Source organism: Triturus cristatus, chromosome 3_1, assembly GCF_964204655.1.
Source record: "Triturus cristatus chromosome 3_1, aTriCri1.1, whole genome shotgun sequence".
Classification (NCBI taxonomy): domain Eukaryota; kingdom Metazoa; phylum Chordata; class Amphibia; order Caudata; family Salamandridae; genus Triturus; species Triturus cristatus.
Genome location: NC_140583.1, coordinates 853,861,487 through 853,887,071, shown reverse-complemented (window position 1 = coordinate 853,887,071; position 25,585 = coordinate 853,861,487). Strand labels below are relative to the sequence as shown.

Here is a 25,585-nt window from a genome sequence, read left to right as displayed (position 1 = left end):
GCTGTGGGGACTTGATTGCACTGTGGGGACCTGAACCCAGGTCCCCACAAGGCAATGTCTTCTAAATCATAAAAAATGGCTTTAGGAACATTTGTGTACATTTTTACAACTTTTTAAATAATTGCCTTGTGGGGACCTGTGTTTCAACAAGTGTGTTTATATTTCTGCTCAGCTCCGCCCCCGGAGACAGGAGGTGGTACTGCAGGCTTAAACACACTTTGCATTTAAACACACTTTGTTCACCAGAATCTCATGCTAGCAGCAGAAAGGACAGACATTTCAAAGGCATAATCCTGTATTTTCATGCAAATTAACCTTTTTACTATTTATTAAAATAAAATGATTTTGGGTTTGGGCAAACCTTGCTCAGTCCCAATTACAATGGTCATGTTAACCCAAATGAAGCCTTAAATGTGCTATTTTCACTGCAATTCTAAGATAAGAGTCTTGTTCATTTACTAAAGATAAAGATATCCACTACCAGGCACTCATCCTGCCTTTTTTGCTTTCTAAGATTTGTAGTCCTGCATTTGCAATTGGATAATCTAAACTACTAGTTCCTTAAAGAATAAAACCAGCATTTCATAGGCTACTCTTTGCAAACCCAGGGACAGATTTATGTTGCCTGGCGCATCTCTGCAAATCAGCAGGGATGCGCGAGGAAAGATGCGGCACGCAAGTTTACCAATGCGGCGCATCATGGCGCAGGAATAAACAGATGCGTGTCACATCTGGGGCGTAAAGTTGGCGCACTGGTGAAGTAGTGTTGCGTGCGACAAGCAACTCCAGCACTCTTCCAACTTGCCCTATCTGTAACGTGGTGCATCAAGCCTGGCGCAGGGTTTTGACGCCTCAGCGTTGGAAAAGTGACTCAGTGAAATCTTGTAGATTTCACTGAGTCACTTTTCAGGAGCGTTTCTGCGACGGAACGCCCCCCCCTGCGTAGAAACGCCCACATGAAACCTGACGCAGGTTTCATGTGGCGCAGGGCTTTACACCGTGACGCATCTCCATAGATGCGTCACGATGTAAATAGGGCGCAACGTGGCACAGGGTTTACGCGGCCGCTGCGTCACAAAAGTGACGCAACGGCGGCGTAAAAGTGGCGCAAGTCCAACATAAATCTGCCCCCCAGTTCCTAGGCACTAAACTTCCTTTTTAGGAAGGGTACTCAGGCCTGGGTGAAACTTAAATTTTGCCGGTGTAATTTGTGTAATTTCTGGAATGTTGTATTATGCTTGTTATGCAAAATTCCTAAATATATGCCACTATGCCACTTTGAGTAATTATATGTGTGTGTGTGTGAGAGAGCTGGTATTTGGATGGTGGGGTGTGTGAACTGATGTTTGGGTGGTGGTGTGTGTAGACTGGCGTTTGCCTGGTGGTGTGTGTGGACTGGCGTGTGGCTGCCAGGGTTGTGGCTGGCGGTTTGTGTGGACTGGCATTTGGCTGGTGGTGTGCATGTGGCTGGCTTTTTACTGTTGGTGTGTGAGAACTGGCAGTTGATTGACGGTATATGTAGTGGCAGCCAAGCACCGGTCTACACACACCACCATCCAAATGCCAGTCCACACACTCCACCAGCTACAAGGTGGTGAGATTGGGCTGGCAAGCCTGTTGGGCTCTGAAAGTGATGGGCCCTTGAATGGCGCCATTTGTTGATGTGAGTGTTATAAATTGTTGGGTCTGCAGTTGGTGGTATGTGTATGGTTTTGTGTGTGTGATACATTAAAGATGCATGAATGGCCTGTAAAGCGGTTGGTGCCTTGGTGTGGCTTAACAGCTCACGAGCGAAGAGTCACTGGTTTCGTATTATGACCTTTCAGTTTCCTTACTAGCAGTGATTTCTATGTTTTCATTTTTGTGAAATCTTTTGTTAATAGAATTTATATTTTTGACTTTTCACTCACCCTCCCACCAAATCCAAACAGTATGTGGGTGTACTTGAGAAGTAAATGGTTATGCAGTAATATTTTCTGACTTTAACTGTCTCCAGGGAAAACCTACCAAATCCAGATATTTTAAACTAGACAGTAGGCGACTCCAGGTTGGGGTAACACAAGGTTTTCCTATCCAGAAGCCCTTGCAAACCACAAACATTTGCTAAAAACACTCATTTCCTCCACACTTCTGTGAGTGAAATTAGTAGAGTCTGTGGGGAGTCACAAATTTCTTACCACCTAGCATTCCCACGTATCTCACAATAGAAATGGTACCTCACCTATGTGGGTGGGCCTAGCGTCCGCAACAAGAGGCGGTCAAAGATACAACATGGCAACATCAGAAAAAGGAGGAGCTGCAGTTTGTTTGGACCCAGGTTTGGAAGCCACCCAGGGAAACCTACAAAACCCAGACATTGCTGAAAACGAGACATTGGGGGAAGTCTCGGGTGGTGTGACTCGTGTGGATCCCATGAAGTTTTCTTACCGACAATGCACTGCAAACTTCTAACTTCCTAACTAAATTGTTTGCTTTTCTGGGGCGTAAACCTGTGGAATCAACAGGAATCCATAAAATTCCTACCACTTGGTGTTCCCACACCGCGATCTGATTCTGACTGCCGAGGCTGGGAAAGTTTCCTCCGCTGTATTACGATGTAACCTCTGCTACCACTGAGGTCTCATATACGGCGGTGCATAAACCCTCAAATATGTCGGTGCAAGTGTGTGCAAACTCACAGGAAACATGTGATATGTACACATATGCATGACATAAGTGAGGATATGCTTTGTGCACCATGTACCCCATTGCTGGAGTGTGGCGATCTGTGCACAGTCCAGTCAGGGGGGAGAAATGCCACCTACGGATTTACCTGTAATCCAGCACCCACAGGGTCGTAGTCTTCAGGGTTCTGCTGCTGTAGAGTAGGGGAGACCTGAGGTAGGGATCCACGCTGGAGACTGTCGGGAAGAAACTGATTTGGGTGAGTATGCACCCCAAATCCATAGTTTCTGATGACTCAAAGCAGTTGGTCAGACCACCACGGTTATGTCGTCAGAAACCCACATCGTAATCCGGACAGCGGTCGGAGGTCCCTGTATTGCCGTATGGATGTTGTTCTTCTCTGACCGCCATCTCTGCGGTCAGAGAAAGAGTATAGGAGTCAGTGGTTTTTCAGCAGCCGGAAGGAGTACAGGAGGCATGCACTGGAAACCGGCTGCTGGGCTGACCGCTTCCGACAAGACAGTGGTGGTTTGACCACCTCCAACAGGACCGCAGAAGCCAGTCTGACTGGCATTGTAATCAGGCCCTTTGTTCCTTTGGGAACATCTTGGGGGATCTACAAAAATGACCCTTTGCTGAATTCAAAATTTCCAAAAAGGGCTTTGTATTCTAAGGGGAAATTGTGTAGCAGCAAAAGGGTTCAAACATGTATATTTATTTCTGTTGTTGCATTTCTTTTGTAAGATTTGAGCTTATTTTTTAATTCAAATGACAGTCAAATTAGGTGCATCTTTTAAATGCTAGGTGATGTATGTCTGTTACTTTTTGTGGACACTCCAATGATGTCACTGGATGCCTGATTCTAATAATCCTGTAGAAAAAATGTTGTTGCTAAATAAGTCACATGTTCAGTATTTTGATCTCTTATGTTAGTGACATAATAGTTTTTAGCCAATCGGTTTATCAAGTTTTTTTGCTAGTGGGTGCTGTATCTTGTATGTGATCATGTATTTAAATCATTTTTAGTAGATTAATGGATTTACTGGGCAGAACAGGATGCTATCACCTGGATTTAGGTTCTATATCAGTGAAGATAATTTGTTTGGAATTCGAGGTATGAGATGGACAGCAGTGCCTTCCATCCTGGACAGACAACTGACCATGAAGCAGCAGATCAACACCGTCTCCTCTGCCTGTTTCCACACCCTCCCCATGCTCCACAAGATCTTCTGATGGATCTCTGCTCCGACCAGGAAGAGGGTCACCCAAGCCCTCGTCTCCAGCAGGCCTTGGCGTAGTGCGCGGAGTTTTGCTACTCGAATGGCGGAGTGCAGTGCGAACTGCAGTTTGTGTTGGTATTCCTGCAGCTCGGGTAGAAATTCTACCCGAGCGGCAGCTCACGAACTTACTGTTCAAGATCGCGAACTTACCTCTTGTGATCGTGAGCGGGGAAAAAACAACTCTGCACATCGCGAAGCGAAGTTTTCTGCACTCCGCGAGCTCCACGGAGTGCAGAAAACTCCGCAAACGGAGCAAAGTTCACTGCCCAGGCCTAGTCTCCAGCCGACTCGACTAAGGCAACCAACTCTATGCTGGAACCACCAAACAGCTCCTGAAACACCTTCAGACTCATCCTCGACCTCCCCAGAAGAACCAGCATCTCCCCTCACCTCAGGGCTCTCCACTGGCTCCCCATCCGGGAAAGATGCCTCTTCAAACTCCTCAGAAAGGCCAACAAAGCCCTGCACAAATACGGACCAGCCTACATCAACAAGCGCCTGACGTTCCACCAACCAACCAGGGAACTCCACTCCTCCACATTCCCTGCATCCGTCGAAGCCACCGCAGAGGCTGCTCCTTCTCCTACCTCACTGACAAGTCCTTGAATGACCTCCCCCTCCATCTACGCACCTCCCCATCATTAGAGGACCTCAGGAAGAAGCTCAAGACTTGGTTCTTTGACCAGCATGGCCATCTGACCGAGGCAGACAGAATCCCAGCACCTGGGGACCCCTGGGGTGACAAGTCACGGTTTACAAGATCCAATGATTGATTAATTGAATGTAATGATTTTAAATGCAAGAGGTAATGACCTTGGGCATATTTCTGCTTCACATCCTTTTTAATGAAGGGAGATCTTGCAGTTTACATACCAGTTATCCTAGTGTACAAGTTACTTACCTCCGGTAATGATGTATCTGGTAGAGACGATTCTAGCCGCAGATTCCTTAACGTAGAATTATCCCCAGGCATGAGACTGGACCCGGAAAACTTTCTTGTCCCAGCATCTCTGCGCGCCGGGGGGCAGCACCATGTGACTCCGCCCCACCATCTTCCGCGGGCGTGACGTCAGTGAGGTCACATAAGCCCCACCCCGGTGCGCTGACATCAGTTTGTTTCAGAGAACTTTTCCGCGCCACAACGCGGAGCCATCACAACAAAACTGAGGAGAGCATGGGAACAGTGTGCGTAAAAATCAGAGAAACATAACAGAGAGAAACAAAGGGTGAGGAACAGCACCAGTTGGCACCAAGGTACCAGAAGGCTATAGCAGCGAAGCCATAGCAGGGAAAGAGCAGAGCACCACTTTGAGGAACAACTGTGCAAGCCATGGCAAGAGCACCAGTTGGCACTAAAGTACCAGAAGGCCATAGCAGCGAAGCAATAGCAGGGAAAGAGTAGAGCACCACTCCGAGGAACAACCGAGCAAGCCAAGGCGATAGCCATCCTGGAGGCACAAGTATGTGAAAGCGCCGGAACAGAAAGCGAGAGAGAGGCTGCAACCCCAAACCACACAGTAAAGGGCCACAAGCCCAGAACAGAGGAGCAACAGGAATCCACCCCCACACTACACTGTCAAGGAGGGCCCTATCCCCTGAAAAGAGCAGGAGGCCAAAGGACAGGGAAAGAACCCCTAACGCAGAAGACCGCGAGGGACCAGAAACTCCAAACAAACAGAGGGAAAAAAGATCAAAAGGAGGCCCCTACACTGGAGAGAAATCAGCTGGAGGGAAGCAGAGGCATGCAGAAACCAACCATCCCTGTATCAAAAGAAAAAAGGGGGGATGGAACAATCAAGCAGAACCAGACAGCCTGACCGGCAGAAAGCGAAGAGGACACCCACAGAAGACAAGTCACCCAGAGGGAGGCGAGTGCAGAAAACCAAGCTGAGGGTCCTCGCAGAACGGGGAGGAAGGGTGGGTCGTGAAGGTATCTGCGGCTAGAATCGTCTCTACCAGATACATCGTTACAGGTGGTAAGTAACTTGTACATCTGATAGAGACTACTAGCCGCAGATTCCTTAACGTAGAATAGATATCCTAGCCATACCCAGAAGGGAGGATGGCCTGCGAGAGAGCCTCCCCAGCAGGAGAGACACAAGGCCCCAGCAGGGGACATGTCACAGGAACAAGAAGGGAAGGCCAGGAGATCCCAAGCCCAACTAAGGGAGAACCACCCAACACCCCACAGGGGCAGACAGCGCCTTAAGGGCCTCAAGGAACAAAAGAAGCACCTCAAGCCCAAGGAGGAGAGGTAGGACCCGCCGTAAAAAGCACACACAGTGATAGGAAACAGCCGAACACACCTCGGCCGCAAGCAGCGGACAAGGCAGGAATGGCCCCACCGCCAATAACACAGGCGTAAGAAGAAAAGCACAGATGCACAAAACCCCAGCGGAACCAGAGGCCGGGGCACAAGGGAACACATTAAAGGCCACAACAGTGGACCAGAACAAGCAGGCATGCGCAGGCATGCACAGGCATGCACAGCCAGTAGCAGGCAACACCATGGAGCAGTGCACCAGAACAAGCCAGGCGCAAGCCGAAGGCAGAGGCCAGGGAGGGCCAGGACACACCCCAAGGGAGGGGCCGGTCCCGAAACACACACTGACCCACGAAAGAAGTGGGACCAGGCAGAAGAAAAGGAGAGAGACACAGAGGACGGGTCCAGGCCGTCAACCAGAACACAGAAAGAGGACCAGGTCGAAACGCCGGACAGAAGGGCGGAATCGCCACAACACCACGCAGCAGACAGCAGGCCAGACTGGTCGAGCGACGTAGCGAACCTGGAGAAGGACAGACCTGGGCGCAACGCAAACTGCACCAAGACAATTGTCAAAGAGACCGCACCAGCAATATACCGTGATGCCAAGGAGAGCAAGGAACACAAAAAGGGTGACCACACCTCCCCAGCACATGACAGAGCCATGTAATAGCTACAAGTACCCCACATTGGGTATGCTACGTCCCAAGAAAACAAGGGAACACCTCTTAGGAAAAACTTCCGCCGCAGAGGAAAAACAGAAAGGCCTGTGGGTAAGACCGCAGATGGCTTGCCAAGCAGCCAATAAAGAAAACACAAAAGGCCCAATCCCAGGACCTACACGTGCTTACCAACAGCCAAAACTACAAGGCAATAGAGGGGGCTGAACCAGCAGCCAACAGCACTGAAGGGTCAACCGAAGGACCCTGAAGGCACACCAACCACACAGAACACACAACCGGGGCTACCAACCACTAGACACCAGAAAACAATGGGAGAACACCTCCCAGAACACAGCAGAGGACCGACATCCAGGTTCACTGAGGGGGAGGAGGAGAAGGAGGAAGAGGAGGAGGACGAAGCCCCGCAAGGAACTGCTGAATGACAGAATCCGCAGGGGTGTGAAACAAAAGAGCGCCATCGAAAGGGAGGTCAACCAGACGCTCCCTAACATTTTCAGGGAAAACACTATCCCTCAGCCAAGCATGGCGACGGAGGGCTACCGAAGAAGCCATAGTGCGACCAAGCACCTCAGAGACATCTAGAGCCGAGCGAAGAATAAACGCAGCCAGCTCCCGGCCATCCAACACATGGTGCCGCAGATCAGCGCAGGCACACTCCTGAGAAGCGCAAGACAGAAGGGACTCCGCGGAATCCCACAAGCTGGAAGTGGCTCTGGCCAACACACAAAGCATGTTGAATGCCCGCAAGGCATCACTGGAGGAGGCAAAGATGTTACGCCCCCATGAATCTAACCACCGGGCCTCCCATGATGGAGGAGACAACACTGAGGGCAAGGAGGGAAAGGCAGTCTGCAGAAGAGGGCCCCTGGTAGAAGGGTGGAAGGAAAGGCATACAGGATCATGCGGAGCAGGACGGTGGCAGTGCAGGAGTGGCTGGGGCACCGGGTCCCCTGAGGCAGGATGCCCCCAGTCCCCCAAGAGAGAATTATGGAGCGAAGTTTCAAAGGGAAGAAGCAGCTCCCGTCCACCAGAGCCCTGATGGAGAACCTCAAGCAAATGATCCGTGGGGAAATGGGCAGCCGGGTTGCCCATGCGTGAAATCCCCGCGACCGTGGTGACAGCCTGGGCGAAGGCAGCACTTGCCTCCGTAGGGCAATGTGGTGGGGAGAGCAATTCCTCCGTGGGCGACGGCTGTAAGCTAAGCCGGCCGTCCCCCAGCCCAACCAGAGGAAGAAAGGGCCAAGCTTGGAATGGGGGAAGGTTGACCGAGGAGTGGGGAAACTGAGGCATCTGTGGGGAAGACTGTGGGCACGAGGACGGCGAAGAGCCCGCCTTGGAAGACACCGGGGAAAAAGCCACGACGCGGCGTCCCGTCTCCGGGGAAGAAGAGACAAAAAGTTGCTGAACCTCTGGAGAAGAGGGGGCCTCCGAAGACGAATCAATGACCCGACGCCGGCACGGCACCGTGCAGTCCGCCACTGGCACCTGCGCAATGTCGACCCGCGCAGAAGGGGGTGCCGAGACGACCTCCGCCACGACTTGCGCAGCGGGAGAACAGGGCAGGGTCGGAGCCGGGGCGGCTAAAGATCGGTGCTGAAAAGGCACTGACTCGACCTCCGACGAGGCAGCCGCCTGCGTGGAGAGATGAGGGGGACCCAGGGATGCGCCTCGGCCCCTAGCCAGCCCCTGCGGCGCCGCCAGGACCAGCAGCCACCAGTGCCTGAGCGGTGTCAGCTCGACCTCGGACAAGGCCGCTGCCTGCCCAGAGGACTGAGGGGGACTCGAGGATGAGCCATGAGTCCCGGCAACCTCCCGCAACACCACAGGGACCCCCACAGGGATTTGCAGCGAGGCAGAGGCGCCGTGGTCCAAAGGGGGGAACCCCGTAGGGCCGCACCCCGACGACACCACATCTCCAAGACCTGAAGCCGAACCTGTCGGCGCAGGGGTCGGAGCTGCCGGCGACGCCGCAGAAGGCCCCGCACATGGCAATGGATCCACAGACGTCCCAGGAAGAGGAGGAGGAGCTAAGGAGGCCTGCAGGGCCTCCATTTGGACTCTGGTCGCCACCACGCCGGGAAACGGCGGGTAGGGTGGCGGCGCACGAGGCCACATGACCCGCGGAGAACCCGCGCCCCCCACAGGGAGGGGACCGGGCCTCAAGGACAAGCTACAACACTTACCCACGGACGAGCAACACCCTTGCGGCCAGGGAGAGGGACGATGTCGGAGACAGAAGCGGCGGTTCTTGAACGCTTCCGCGGGGGACGGACACGCTGACAACGCTGACCTAGACATGCGGGCCAAGAGGAGTTTCATCCGGCGCTCCTGCCAGGACTTCGGCTTCATCTGCTGACAAGCCTCGCAGTCCGTGGAGTCATGGTACTCACCCAAACACCACATACAAATGGGGTGAGGGTCCGTCACTGACATCTGGCGCATGCAAGACGAGCACGTCTTGAAGCTCGAAGGCATTCACACACTGTTCCCAAAAAGAAACATAAAGTGTGAAAAGAAGGCCTGAAAACAGGCCAGGGACACGATCTGGATCCTCTTGGCACGTGGAAAAGAAGGACACTGACGTCAGCGCATCGGGGTGGGGCTTATGTGACCTCGCTGACGTCACACCCGCGGAAGACGGCGGGGTGGAGTCGTGTGGTGCCGCCCCACGGCACACAGAGATGCTGGGACAAGAAGGTTTTCCGGGTCCAGTCTCATGCCTCGGGATAATTCTACGTTAAGGAATCTGAGGCTAGTAGTCTCTATCAGATACACACTCTATTTTTTTCAAGCACTAACCAGCATAAAAAGTGGCTTGTCATTACAACTTTAACAAAAAGATAAAGTGTGCATGACTCAAAAGAAATGGTGTTATGACTGAACATTTTAGAGATTACCAGCCTGGCAGTGTTTACCATGAAAGAATAAAATATGGTAATCGGGGTCATGTCCATCTTACTGATGTTGATAATGCTATCCTTTTCAATAATTAGGAAAGTGCTTTCAGGGACATTGCTTAATCACCTCCCCTAACACCTGTGACCAAATTCTAAGGCTTTTTAAAGAGCCACCTATATCTAAATATCTTCTTTGTTTATTTTAAGTACACTTTTTCTAAAAACAAAATGTATCTAATGTTCATGAACTTATCAAAGATGCTTGCGAACATTAATTAAACAAAAAATGACAAAATGGCATGTACAAATTGTCTCCACATTTAAGCCATTTGGCAGCCAAAGAGATCACTTTAGAAAAGGAAGTGGTATAGAAAAGATCAAACTCCATAACAGTACAAACGATGGTAAAACATTAAAGAATATGTTGTATAATGTTTAAGCACAATTAGTGTTATGTTAATGAATGAAGACATTTTTTCTTCACTGCTTTGTCCATCTAAGTACATTTATCCACTAGAATGATCACAATGAAAAGAAACTGAGGGGCAATAACTCTTTCATCTATTTCTCACAGGCATTGTACTTGAAGCACCTATGGGAGGATTGTTCTACTACAAGTGTTTGTGAGGTAGATTCACCCTACAGTTATCATGCAGCACACGCTAGTGTTCATCCGACTCAACTGCTTCAATAAAGTTAATGTGCTGCTGTCTCTAACCTGGAATTAGCTCTAGACATATTCATAAGGCAAGCTGTTATAGTGGAATGTGCCCTATTATTGTAGTAATGTCTAGCTCGAACCAGTGGTAAGGTTCATCATATGTATCACAAATCTGTATTGTTGACAGATTACCCCTTCTGCATGCTTACTATCTGCACCATCCATTGATTCTAGATCCTGCCACATCGAAGACCAAGGCGTTCCAGAATGACCACATACGACAACTTGCATTAGTAAACTGTTGTTCGGCGGATCACATACAAAAGGGAAATTGTTGAAAAAATATTTACGTTTCTGTTATAAAGATTTTGTGACTCTCAAAAAAATTGTTTTATTCACTGTACCATTCCCAGTTAAGTCAAATAAAGGCGTACTCATCCTTTATATGTTGGATATTTTTAAAGTGTAATGTGAATGCATTTCAGAATGCATTTTGTCTAATATTCTTCTTGATGATTAGTGGAATAAAAACTCTGGCCTTTACTGGGGAAATTGATTGCTGGCTACTCATGGCACTGAGCAGCTTCATGCACACTGCAGAGACATAGCATTTGCTTCTGTTTAAATTAAAGTATGACAGACCGCTTTGGAAAGTGGGTGTGGCAAATAAGAGTGGCAACGATGATAGAGTCAACGCTGCTGTGGCTGTTGACAGAGGCGCAGGACTTGCAGCTGTTGTTCTTGGCATCACTCCAATTGAAAGATGAAGACCCCATAACTACAGGACATGACTGCATTGCATGCCATGAGCAAATTTGGAACACTGATTGGTGGAATAAGTTGCTTGAAATGTATGTGGTAAAATGATAAAACATGTTAACAGCACAGTCAGATTTCCAACAATAAAGTCACAATTCTCTAATTTTTTTTAAATCTCTTTATTGGCATTTTCAAGGTACAGACAGATACATATTAGGCAGCAATAGATTGTAGAACAACAGGATGAATTCAATTCAGTGACCATGCAAGAAATCAATGTCCCCAGAAGACTATAATGGCTGGGGTTTCTTGTGTATGGCAAGATATTCGATCTTTGTGTAAAAGGCTAATACCACAAGAGATGAACAATACCAACAACAGTAACAATTGTAATGCTGGTTAGCAGGTGGGAGAAACCTCTCTATTGACATAGAGAAAGTAAAGGGGATACTGAGAGTAGAGGGGATACTACAGGAAGCAATATACTTATGAGCAGTTTACAGGTAGTGATTACAGGCAATTGACAAGGCTCACAAGAAAGGATTCCATTCATCTGCCAGCTTTAAGCCCAGCCTTCAAGGGATTTAGAACTTCCTTGAACTCACTATGACCTAAATACTGGCAGTGACCTCTGACCTTGCTGCTGCTTTTGCTTTATATTGAAATGTGCAGAGATGATCTGGAAAGCATACGGAAGTGCATTATTAATTTGGGTGGATTTAAGTCCACGGCAAGGAATGAGACTGCAAACTTGTCAGGGTAAAGCACAGTTTCAATAATTCAAACACGGGCTTGGTGCCCTTGTAGCTAAGGCACAGAGCACACAGGATTAATTTAGGAAAATGTGTACAGTATTAAGCAGTAACAAAACAGTTGAAAAGTCAAAACACAACACAATAAAAATCACTCAATTACTTTAGAGTCTTTTAAGAGTAAAATGACACAAACACAACACAAAAATCAAATAAAGGGAACGAGAGAAAGGTATTTTTGAAGATTTAAGGCAAAAAGTGCCAGAAAAGGTAAAGCACCAATCAGTAGCACTTTTTGTGGAAGACTAGGACATAGGTGCGATTCCAGGCCAACCTCAATGGAGCGCGGGTCGGTTACACCAAGCGGGTTCATTCAGGTCTAAGATTATACCTTCTGACTTAGTCTCTAAAATGAAGGTCGAAATATTCTCGCAGGGCAAGACTGCAGGCTGTATCCACCAAAAGCATTTTGAAGAGGTATGGTTGCAGGACAAGGTCCCACTGATGCTGTTGGTATAGGCAGGAAAATTTTGAGCAGAAGAAATTAAAATTTTTCATCCACTGATGTACTCACATCAGGCAGATAATTTTAGCGCCTTTGCCCAGTCAAGATTTCTACCTTCAGATCTTCTCGTTTTTATGGAGCTCAAAATCCTCTTACAAGGCAAGACTGAAGCCGTATCCGACAACGTCAATTCGAAAATGGACACCTTTACTATGAGGACCCACTGATACTCTGGAAATCTTGAAAGTCCCAAAACTTTCTCCAGGTCCCAGCTTTTCAGAGTTTCTGGAGAAGCTCCCCTTGGTCACTTCCAAGACTCCCGAGACCTCAGAGACAGCACTTAGTGGCCAGGACTCCTGCAGAGGCCACCAGCAGGGACCAGTCCAGTTCCAGTCACTACAGTTCAGCTTGACACTTCAGGCTATTGCAGCTTGTTGTATCACTGTAGCCACATGGGAGGTCAGCCAACTGACCCTTGGTGTCCATGTCTTAGTTCTGGGAACAAGTGGGGGCAGGTCCAGCCTTTCAGGGATCCACACAGGTCTCAAATGGCAGGTCCAGTCTTCTTTTGTTCTGCTGCTGGTCCAAAAAGTGGTCTGATGAGATGTAGGTAAGATGCTAGATCTGGAGGTTTTGCTAGCCACTGGGTGGGGTGACTCCTAGTCACTCCCTAACCAGAGAGAAATAAATTCCTAGGGGCAAGCCTTCCCACATTTGCACCACAAATCCTGATTGCCTTACAGCAATCCATCCCACAGTGCACTATTTTGAGGCAGATCCAACATACCCCCAAAGGGAGCTTTTACGCCAGCCAGGGGTATGATTAGAGAAATGAACAGCCCACTCTTCCCCAGCCACACTAATCTGGTTCTGGAACCAGCTGCCCCCACACTCGGATGGTGATAAACTGTATACAGAGCGCCTATGAACAACAGGATTATGTTCCCCAGGTCTCCCTTTACATTTAACTATAAATAGGGAGGCCTCACCTTGGTTCCTTTTATATTAAAGACGTTCTGGGACCCTTCCAAGGTATCTTTCTTTAACTGATGTCTGTCACATACCTCACACTTAGATCTTTCTGTGAGATGGACTAAGCTTTCGTTACTGTTCTTTCACACGTTATTAAGGAGAAGCACTGACAAGGTCATCTGCCAGCAGACTAATGCTAAATAACCTACTTGAGACTCAGGCAGGTAAAGTATACGTTTTTAAGTCACTTTTCCTGAATATTTAATAAACATCTGACCTCACCACTGAATGTGTTTTTAATAAACATTAAAATCAGAATTTTAATTATTCCAGCAGCCTGTCCCAAACCAGAGATAGAAGGGTTGTGATTCTATTTCAAAATCTATTTTTTTGCATAGGGTAGCTCCAGCCCTTTACAGTCAACATTGCTTTAGGGGGCTATTCACTGGAGGCATATGCCATAAATCTATGAAGGCAGAGGATAAACTTTTTGGACAGCATCGCATATGATCGCTTTTTGCACCAAAATCAGAATCTACTGGTGAAGGTATTCTGAAAACTATGCTGATAATTTATCAATAAAGTGTGAAACACCTATCAGTTTTATGATTATCTTTTCTGGGAACAGGATGGGAACAGGATTAATATTTGAAATTTAAAGAAGGAATCTTCTAGAATATTAGTTAATTTCACTCACGTGAATAGTCCCATTGTCAATCTTATATGTATAATCATATCGAATATTTCTTTCTGTACTGGTTCAAAAGGTTAAATTATTGTCTTTTCTACAGTATAGTCAGATTGAATTTACACACAGAATGAAGTCATCCGAAAAAATCAAATAGCTGTTTTGATTCTGTAGGACTCCTTACTTCCGATTTGAAAATGCCTTCTTTCCCAAACTAGAATCTGCATGGAAAACACTGGCTAATTGTCCAGTTCATATTGTATTGCCATAGTTTCGAAAGTAATTGTCATTATTGCACTCCTTTACTGTATTAGGTCATATTGGAGAAGTTAGCCAATAGAAACACGCAATAGAAACATAACAAGGAAACAGCACTGCCAACTTACATCAAGTCCATCCATCTTCTCAATAAAACTGCTACTGACGGATTGCAAAGCGACTTGTGGCCAGGCATGAAACCAGTCTATAGCTGTGCAGTTCACGAGAGCAGGGAACTTCCTTGCTCTTGCCCTGAGGGTGAATCCTACTGGGGAAAAACACAACACCACCTGCAAAACAAACAATCCTATTTCACACTATGACACTTTGAAAGATAAATTATGAAACAATATGATGCACGCACATTATTGACTTACTGAGTCTCACTTTCAGAAATATTTTAAAACTGTATTTAAGTTAGTCTTCTAAAGAACTAACAACTGCAAAGTACACGTCTTTCTGTTTCTCTCCATACATTTTCTGATACAGCATTACTGTTCACGCATCTAAGCTGTTTCAAAGACAAATAATATACTCAAAAAGAAGTTACAAAAATCTGAACTTTATATACACACCCGCACAACACACACGTTACAGAGGAGGCATTAAGACTTCTATAGTGAAGCTTGAGACAACAGTGGAGGGGAACCCCATTGTTGAATTGTTAGTGAGTTTTCTCCCTTTGACCATATTTACGCCAAACTTTAGCAAAACACCGTGCAAAGTTTCAGATTTCATACTGTCTAAACTGGTGCGCATTGCTCAAAGTGAGACAGTTTTAAGGGGATGTCAAAATATGTGTGTTTTGATTCACAATAGAATTTCCAAAATGCAATTTTTGCCATGATGAAATATGAAACATCTGAAGGAAAGGAAGACCGCATTTGGCAGGCGCATCGTGGTTGGCTCCACTTGGTGTCTTTCCTTGATTTAGTGTCTCTTGATTCAGCTGTTCTAAAGTTCTAAGCAAAAATGAATATCAGCAAAACAAGTGCCAGTTAACAACAAAGCAAATAAAAATGTGATTGTTCTGTATATTTCCTGTAATATTTGTGAACATCAGGAAAAATGTAAAAAGCAATAAGTAGCATTCAGATTTACTCATTTTACCAATGCTCGTAACATCTTAGAATGCAATTAACTGGACTACTCCCTAAACATTTTCAGCAAACAGCATTCTTTTTTCACTCGCATTTTATTACGAATAATACAATTTAGAAAAAATCTGAGCAGGAAAACCAAAACAAATAGGTTTATTAGCCTTGAAAGTAATATTGCTACCCCAGTTAAAATGGTGCTTATGCTGTTGCTGTGTGTTTTTTTGACTGACAAAACACCCGTTTGTAAAGAAAAAAATTCCTGTACATTGTAGAGAGAAATAGACAAAATGAAGCAGCACAACGGGAGAGCTAGTGCGGCAAACGCGCACGGCCACATTTACAGACCTATATCAGGCCTATTATTCAGGTTGGAAGTGTATGAAAAAGAGAGGGGCTTTCATCCCCACACCATCTCCAGCCTCACCAAGACCATGGGGGTTTTATTATAAAAAAATCATTGCAGGGGCGTGGCAGCAACCAATGCTAGTGAAGCTCCGTTTGCTGTGGGCTGCAAACATACAAGACTCACCTGCTTCAGGCATCTGAACACGCCAGCCATATGGGATTTTACCCTGGTAAGCGGTGGGGTACTGAGAACTGGTGAGATTCCTGCCTTGCGGGTCTGCATGACCATATACTACGAGGGGGACCCACACCGACCGGCACCGCCTCTGAGACCCCGCGTCGAGAGGAGCTGCCGGTGAGTCGAAGGTTGGGACTACCGGGTCCTGTGGGGGCCTAAGGTCCCCCACATCCTTGAACTTCAAGCCGAGGGGGCTCAATGCCGGTGTCGTTGGTGACCGCGGACCGTAGACTGGCCTGCTGAAAAGCGCTGGATCAGCTCCGATGTCTATGCTGATGGGTGCTCTGCCTGGATGAACCCTGCAGCCTGCTGCCTGTGGCACTGGATAAGTGAGTGCCCCTTGGAGTTGACCTGATTGTGGGGGCTTGCCAGCGCGGTCCGGTCCCCTGCTCCTCCACCTACCTGCCTTCCTCAGCCACCTCTGGTGGTGCGGACGGCCACCTTCCACCTCCCGGCTGGGTGCCTGCCCTGCAGCCCGGCCGTATCCGGCATGTCCTCCCGAGGCCTGCTCTACTCCACCCATTTTGTGGGACGTTCCGGCGCAGTTATTATCATCACCCAGGGGGTGGCTGCGGAACCAGCGCTTACCTCCTGGCTCCATCGGGCCCTCGGCCAGCTGCGTCCTCCCTCGATATCTTTTATATTAGTGGCCCAATGGACAATATTCTTCTCTGTGGATGGTGCCTAGGATGCCACCATTTGGCCTTATCTCCCTAGGCCCCTAGCTGGACTACAATATCTTTGCTTCTGCACATGATCTTATTGATTGTTGACCACCGCATCATTGTGGCCTGTTATGTAACAGCTCTTGCTTGTTGACCCCTATTGAAGCCTCGCTGCTTGATCCATTTTGCTGTACCAACGCACAGTTTGTGAGACCTAGACTGGCTAACAAGGGCACTACTCCATTCTGGGAGCACCCACAGTGCTGCTAAATTCCCTTACTTACCTCTCCTGTTCCTGCTACCTTTACCTTTAATGATGGGCCAAAGTAACCCCAACAACGCAAATTGCTTTTTGAACAATCCAAAAATCTGAGCCTCCAAGGTATCCACTCCAATACGGATGAACTGGTAGACAGAAAGGTGAACTTCGATTTTGCAGGGGGGACTGCAGACATTATGGCGGAATTGAGGACTGGTTTTCCCTCCATAGATGCCAGATTTGATGCCCTCACCAGCTGCATTGATAGCATGGGCCAGCGCCTGGATCGAAAGTCTACCAGGCTTGACAGGGCTGAGCAGCATGTCTCTAGGGGTGGGCGGAATTTGCGTATTCGCGCTACGCAAAGCTCTGCAAAATGCTAAAAAATCTCCGCGAGCACGCAGAAATTCCGATCACACGCAGAATTGCTTGTTCGCGATGCTTTTCTTCCTGTTCGCGAATGCTGTTTGCGTGCTCAGGGGGAAATATCTTGCGAACATGCATTTTGAGAACGCGAACAAGCAAAAAATTCCGCGAAGCGCAGAATTTTGGCGAATTCCGCCTTCTCCGCGGAACGCAAAATTACCCAAATTCCGCGAACGGAACGGAATTTACCGCCCAGGCCTACATGTCTCCAGCTTCGGGATGGTGCGACATCTGTGCACTGGCGCCTGGAATGCTGGAATGTCTTTTGAAAACTACGGTAGTTAAAAACGAGGATTTGGAGGTGCGGTCTAGGAGAAACAATATTTGAATATTAGGAATTGCTGAGACAACTAACATGGGGTGGCCTGATGTCTATGTGGAACATCTCTTCACAGAGGTTTTCGACCGTAATAATTTTACTTCCACTTTTCCGGTGGAGAGTGCACACCCCAGCCTTGGCCCGCAGCCCCAGTGGGTGCCTCTACAAGAACCCTTCTCACGCACCTCTTCAACTATCAAGATAGCTACACTGTTCTCCGTTTGGCCCATGAGAGCGGCTCACTACAGTATGAATGATCCTCTATTTCGTTCTTCCCAGACTTTACTATCACTGTTCAAGAGGCAAGGTGAAAATATACAGATGCTCAAAACATGTTGCGCAAATTGGGCTTTAAATACGCAATGCTTTACACTGCGAGGCTACGGGTTAAGGTCAATGGAAAAGCTTGTTTCTATGACACACCGATGGAGGTGATGGACTTCTGTAAACAACACAATATTTGGATCTCCATCTCGATGCACTACTCGAGATCACCCTGGCTCCTCCCTTCCATAGAGCATGATCCTCCCTGACTGCTGTTGCCTCATGCTTCATCCTCGGGGCTGGACATCCCCTTGCTGCCCATCGCTTCTACAGTTTTATCCAGATGGGGACCCCACTGCTGCTACCCTAGTTGTATTCCTGATGCCTATGATTGGTGACATAGTTATCACTTTTTTTAAGGTGATCCATATTTTATTACAAGAAACTGCGGCCCACACCATTCGAGGCATTGCTTCCCCCTGTGGTGTACACCACTCCGTTGTATGGTGTTGTTTAGTTTTTTGTTTTTCATGTTGGGGATTCGCTGGATGTTTTTGGTATTACTCTACATATTACATGTAAATACTGCTGTTTGTTGACATGATGCAAATTCTTCTACAATCCTGTCCTTAATGTCTACTCCTTACAATAAGAAAATTGTGTCTGACATATCTCTTTTCACGTGGAATATCCATGGCATTAATGATCCCCAAAAAGGTAAGCGTGTCCTTTCCTATCTCTCGCATCAGGGGCCTAAAATAGTATTTCTTATAGAGACACATCTTCCACCACGGACCTCACATACTTTTGCATCTTCCTGGGACACACATAGATATTTCTCTAACTACAGTTCTAATTCCAGGGGGTTCTGTGTTCTTATACATAAAAGCGTGCCCTTCTCACCCCCTCTCCAGCCACGAGGATTCGGAAGGTCGCAATGTCATGGAGACTGGTGTCCCGGCAAACAAATGTGTCACTCTTCTTAATATTTATGCTCCTAAAACCGACTCACCCAAATTTTTTCACACAAGCTCCGCTCTCCTGGTAGGCGAGGAGGCAGATTTCACCATCCTCGCTAGGGATTTCAACAGCATTCTGGACCCTACATTAGACTTCACTTGCATGCAGCTGAGTACCAAACCTGACACCCCAGAGGCTCTTCGCTCCATCGTAGACACATATGCACTTAGTGATATCTGGCATACATTCCACTCGGAAGCCTCGGGTACACCTTCTATTCTGCCCGCACAATGTGTGGACTCTAATAGATTATTGGCTGTTCTCGGCGAATGCCTTGCTTTGAACATCGGAAGTGCGACACCTTCCACGCACCTTATCTTATCACAGCCCTGTAGTGCCGGAACTGCATATACCATATTGAGTAGGCCAGACATATTCATTGAGGCTCCTCAATGATGCCCTACATGATCAGATATTCTACACGGAGCTGCATAATGCCGTATTGAATATTTTGCCTTAAATGATGGTACGGTGTATACTCAAGCCATCCTCTGGAAGGCTTTCAAAGCATATATTCATGGATGAAGGTGTCCTGAGAGACATCTGCTTACAATTACACCAGATCGAGCCAACACTACTGGTATCAACAGGGCAGCTTCATTACCGGGCAGCCAACCTCAGCTCCATAAGCGCTCTCTCTGAATGACAGAGTTTAGAGATCTTGCAGACAGGGAGATAATGTACATAGGGAAACATTTCACAGCTCAACACTATGGGGAGGGCGAGAGATCGGGGCGCACACTGGCGTGCTTTCTGTGTCCTAACCCTCTTAGCGGCTAGATCACTGAACTCCAAACTAGTGCCAGCACCACCATAACTGATACTGAGGGCATACTAGAATAATTTCAAGAATAGTACAAACATTTGTACACTTCTTGCTCCTCTGGCCTCCAATCCACGATTGCAGAATACCTTGCTCAAGTCACGATGGTGTGGATCACTGACGGACAGCGTAGCTTCCTAGCAGAACAGATAATTCTCGAAAAAATAGCACAGGCGACAGACTCCTTAGATAGGACTAAAGCCCCTGGCCTTGACGGGCTCACAGAAGCATTCTATAAGGCATATAGGCACTTACTGGCCCCAAGTCTTCTCGCCTTGTATACAGAACCCCTAGATACGGGCTTCCTACCACCTTCACTCCGAGAGGCAGTCCTCACATTGTTATTGAAGCCGGACAAGGACCCTCATCTGTGCTCTTCTATTCGTCCGCTCTCTCTTCTAAATTTGGACAGTAAAATTCTTGCTAAGGTCATTGCCTCCTTGCTCCCCTGTTGATGGCATAGATTAATTCCCCTTTCAGTCCGACTTTGTTCAACACAGGTCTACCTCTCTTGACTTGCAGACGGACGGTGTTCGTGGTCTTGAACCGTGTATCCCCTACAACCCCTGCAGTGGTGGCTCTGTTGGATGCAGTGAAGGCTTTCGACTCCATGGAATGCCCTACCTCAGACCAACACTGCTGAAGATAGGCCTGCCTAGATGCTTCATTGACTTGATTATGCTTTTGTACGCAGGTCCTGTGGCACGTTTTAGGATTAATGACTCTCTTACAGATGCTTTTCCCATCACTAAGGGTACCAGACAAGGCTGCACCTCTCCCCTCTTCTCTTTATCATAGCAATGGGCCCCTTGGTCCGCTACCTTCAGGAGCGACATATGCATTGTGGTCTCCAGTTCACACATTGCCCGCTTCTACTTTATGCAGACGATATATTGTTGTTTGTTTGCCATCCCTCTGACAACCTTCCCCCTTTGATTCACAAGATCCTACTGTTCTGTAGCCTCTCGGGTCTTCATATTAGCTGGACTAAATCTGAGCTATTCCCACTCACCGACAGTGCCACTACTGTGGAACTGAGCTGCTCTTTGGCTTTGGTTAAAGACTCCACCAGGTATCTGGGCATCTATCTACACAGGGATAAAAACCAAGTACTGGGACTCAATTATGTCCTGGCCATTGACAGATTTTCCTCACAAATAGAACATTGGATCAAACTTGCCTTGTCAATAGTGGGCCATGTGCCGATGATTAAAATGGTTGTCCTTCCTCATTTCCTGTATCTTTTTATTAACACTCCCATCCCACTCACATCGCAGTTTTTTTACCTCCCTTTGCAGCCTCCTACTATGACTTATTTGGGCTGGCCACAAACCTTGCATCTCATGGGACACTTTAAAGCTACCCTTTGACTGCGGCGGCTTCAAAGTCCCAGATTTCCATCTGTACTATCTTGCTGCTCAATTACAATATACTTATCGCTGGCATTACCCAGATGCCAGAAGTCCCCCTTCTCTGACCTGAGAGAGATCATCTCGATGACATACCTCTCTTTTTTTAATTTTTTTTAAATATCTTTATTGAGCACCAGACAAAAGCAATCACATTTACATCCGGTATCCATGTGTCATCTGTGCATTTTACGGTAAACAAAAACCAAAAGGTCTACAATCTGATAACCAAGTGACAAAGATCCACCACCTCAGCAATGCGCCACTGCATTTCCAACATTGTCAATTAGTGTAAGCAAACGAGACTAGTAGCCTGCACCCTGAGTGGTTTGTCCTGCCCCTACAGAGAGCAGAACAATACAATACTCAATATAGCCCTACCCCAAACCACCCCCCTCCCCCAACCCCAAACTAACTAAAAACATTGGTGCCGTTTCACGGGTGAACCACCCCCTCCGATGTAGTAGCGGTCGATGACATACCACTCTTATCTGTCCTGCTGAAGGGCATTCCCTTAGATGTTGCAGATATCCAAGCCATATCCACCACTTGCTGGGCATGAAGAAAACTTCACCGGCTCTTGGGGAGTGGCTCCCTGTATTCCCCAGCCCCCCAACTGGCAGACAATTCCTTGCTCCCTCTCACTAAAGAGCGCATTGTCAAGCGCACCCTATTACAACATGGCCTAAATACTATGAGAGATGTGTTTGTTCCCCGATGGCCATATTCCTGCACACACCAACGATGCCTCTTTCCATGTGGTCTTGTAAATGGGCCATTTCATTCTACAGCGACTCCATAACACGTTGTGTTCATGAATCCCCATATCTCCTTTCATCTGAGGATTTCTCCCCACTGACACTTCTCTTATCTGACACGGATGGGGACAGACTTGTCTCTAGATTATACAGTGCATGTCTATCAATGAAACCTGACTACACCAAACGAGTGAGGGAGGCCTGGGAGGATGATGTGGGGCGTCCATTGTCTGATAAAGAATGGTTTTATTGCTGTTCACAAATGAAGCTCATTTCTGTTGATCGTAGGCACAAACTTCAAAACTTCATGTTCCTTCACAGGGATTATATACTCTGCAACAGACATTGCGTGTTTTGATCCCATGTTCTCCACAAATTGCCCCAAGTGTCATGCCTCAGGCGCTGACTTTGCACATTTAACCTGGACGTGTCCATGTATCAGCCGTTATTGGCGCTCCATCTTTTCTCTCTCCTCCATGATGACTGATACCATCATCATGCCAGATCCCGTGGTGGCCCTTCTGCGTTATGACATATCAAAACCTGTTCACAGATTTGTACCTATTGGGCTCCTTCTTGCAAAACATGAACAAACATTACACTGGGACAGCAGGAGGGTCCCAACGGAATCGACATGGCTCCACAGTATGTCACATTGCGATGAGATTAATGAAGACTACGCACAGTTACAACCATACACCTCAAGGCCTAAAGATGTCTGGCAGCCCCAGAGAGATTATTTGCTTTCCTTAGAATCCAATGACTCCGACTAAACAGCTATTCCCTACTTTCACACCAACTTTTCTTTTCTGAGGTATCTTCTTCATTATGTCTTCGGCACCCTACTTTGACTACTTTCCCACCTTATGGGTTCTCGGTGAAAGGAAGTTGGCGTATCCACTGATTCTATGCCTAACTAACTGTGACATATCAGATAGATGTAACCCGGTAATTGACATTCACTGGAGGCCCCTATGACACCACCCCTCCCCCGCCCACTCAGGAACTAGTGGATTTGCACCTCCATGAGAGGGGTAGGGGAGACAGATACTAACATATTTCGGGTCCGTCTAAATGCCTGAAGAAATGCTTTATTCTACCACCACTGCCAATTGCTGCCAGAGGTTCTGTATTATTCTGTTTATGTTAATATAATTGGTTGAGCCATGAGACAATGCAGTATGTCTGATATACAGTAATGTTTACTTTGATAGTGACCAAGGGCATGCTCTCGGTTGTTTACGGGTGAGACTGTTTATGACAATATGTAATTTGTAATATGTTTTGTAACTGATATATCAGCCTGACACATCGTTATTGCAATACCTCTGAATTTGCCCAGGAAGTGATGACATGTACTAAATCGGAAAAGGAAGGAGAAATGAAAGCATTTCTCCTTCCTTGCGCCTTATTGAAAAGGGCGCAGTTTTCTTATGCTAAACCCAATCTACTGTTTTTTAGTAAATTGGGTTTGGTGTGAGAAACCCTGGGTAGTTGCATGGGAACGCCCATGCACCACCCTTGGTACATCCCCATGGTGCAAAGTAATGCAAAGCAGCGCAATGTGTTGATTCGCATTACTTTTATGTTATTTCCAGCACTAAACAAGTCTAGCGCTAGAAAGTTAATTAGGAAAAAAAGATTTTGTACCAATTTGCATTACTTTTGTGACGCAAGTGATGGAGCGGGTAGTACAACATTTTGTATACCCCCCCCCCCATTCTGCATGTTTATATTAATCTGAATAATCAATTAATTGTAATATTATTAATTTGTTTGAAGTGATAACTCACCAACTATATTAACAAGAGAATTGCACGTGGGAATTGCACTTTGCATGGCTTTATTAATTGTGAATTAACTTGTGTACGCATATTAATAGTAGAAAATTTGAATATTATATATTATATGTTGCTTTAAGTGATGTATTTGTGATTTGTGCTTTATTCAGAGAGTATAAACTATTTACATACAGACAGGGCAATAACAGATTTTTCTAACAATGTGTTTTCAAAGTTGTTGTATGAATATGTAAAAACAATGGACGTAAGGGATTGCTACGTTTGTATGCAATTACCTGCATCTGTATCTGAAGGAGTGACTTATCATCACCTTCCTGTAACATATGGAATAACATGTAGTGTAATAGCTAGTTTATTTTACCAAACAGGTAAATTAGAGTATTATTTTTCAGATGTAGATACTATATTTTCACAAGTACCAGCAATTATCAAACTAAACAAAGTAAAACCTGCAAAAGTATTAGGTGAATTTTTCTTAGAGACAAATGAACTAACGTTAGAATATATATTTAGAAATAACTTGGCTTGCAGTTTAAAGAAAGAGGAGAATACATTTTTGGATATGGTTGAAGAAAGGAGATTGAAAATGCAAAGGAAGGTTTCAGAAGGGAAATTGGAGAAAACGGTTTGGGATGTAGAAACGGAGAAACATTTAAGAGGGGAATCGAGTCCAACTATGGCTTTAGATTGGCCTCAGAAAGGGAAATTGTGTAGAAGAAGGAATCAGACGGCGTATGACAACTATTTTCTAGGGAATAGTGAGTGCCATGATACATACCAGATCATGGGACGATGGGGATTTAAAGGTGGAAGAGATCCAGTCTTTCCAGGACTGTATTTCATTTGTGGGAACAGGGCATATTATCGTTTGCCAGACCATTGGTATGGCACATGTTATGTTGGCCTGGTTTTTCCAAAGATTTTTCCACATGGATAGAGGAGAAGATGGTGTACATAGTTTAGGTAGTTATTTAGCATGTAGTAAGAGAGAATCTTGGGCTGAAATTGCAGGTAATATAAGTGTAAGAAAGGCACACTGATCTTCAAACTTCTTAAATGATTATAATGTAGGGGTGCTTCCGAACGGGGGCTGACTGTCTGGACAGACCCTGAAATGAATTACAGAATAGTGCAAGTGCGAAACCTTGCTTCAGAGCAACCTACCCATGCAGCAATTGCTGACAAATTTTAACAAAACTTAAAATTTTCTGGTAATCCAGTAACGATATCTCAGTAATCCTGATTCATTTTAAACACATATATATTTTCTTAACTTTCAAGGTTTTCAAAATGACAATTTAATCAATTGTTGCACATCACAATAATATTGACAAAAAATACAAATATCAGATATTGAACAGATTCATGTTCGCCCAATGCATTTCGGGCCTTTTAGTGGCCCTTCTTCAGGGGAAGATCTAAAGACAAATCAAAGAGATGCAAACTTTTAAACTTCGGTGTGCAGGAAAACAGTATTTCATGATACAGACATTTTAATAACTGGACATAACTTAATACGTAAATCATGATAAATGTCCATCATGTACAAGGACAACCTCACGGGATCAACTGTATTGAAAAAATAGGAAAGACAAAACTAAATTGCCGCTCTGTGGATAAATTCACAGCCAACCAGCCAGCTTAACAACTCACAAGGAGCAAATGCTCACCTTCTTAATACAACTGTCGTGGCCTAACGAAGTCGCCGATACCGAGCTGAACGAGTTCTCCTCAGCTATACACAAAACTCAAAACGGCGTCTGCCTTATACGGAG

General features: G+C 46.3%; 1 protein-coding gene across 1 annotated transcript in view; it reads right to left on the bottom strand.

Moving 5' to 3' along the window:
* LOC146861181 (dynein axonemal heavy chain 11-like) overlaps nucleotides 1-25,585 on the bottom strand; it is a 2,741,463-nt gene that overhangs the window by 1,020,124 nt on the left and 1,695,754 nt on the right. Inside the window, exon 47 of the mRNA XM_085646213.1 lies at nucleotides 14,511-14,672. Coding sequence (XP_085502339.1) covers nucleotides 14,511-14,672 — 162 coding nt within the window. The remainder of the gene's footprint in view (nucleotides 1-14,510; nucleotides 14,673-25,585) is intronic.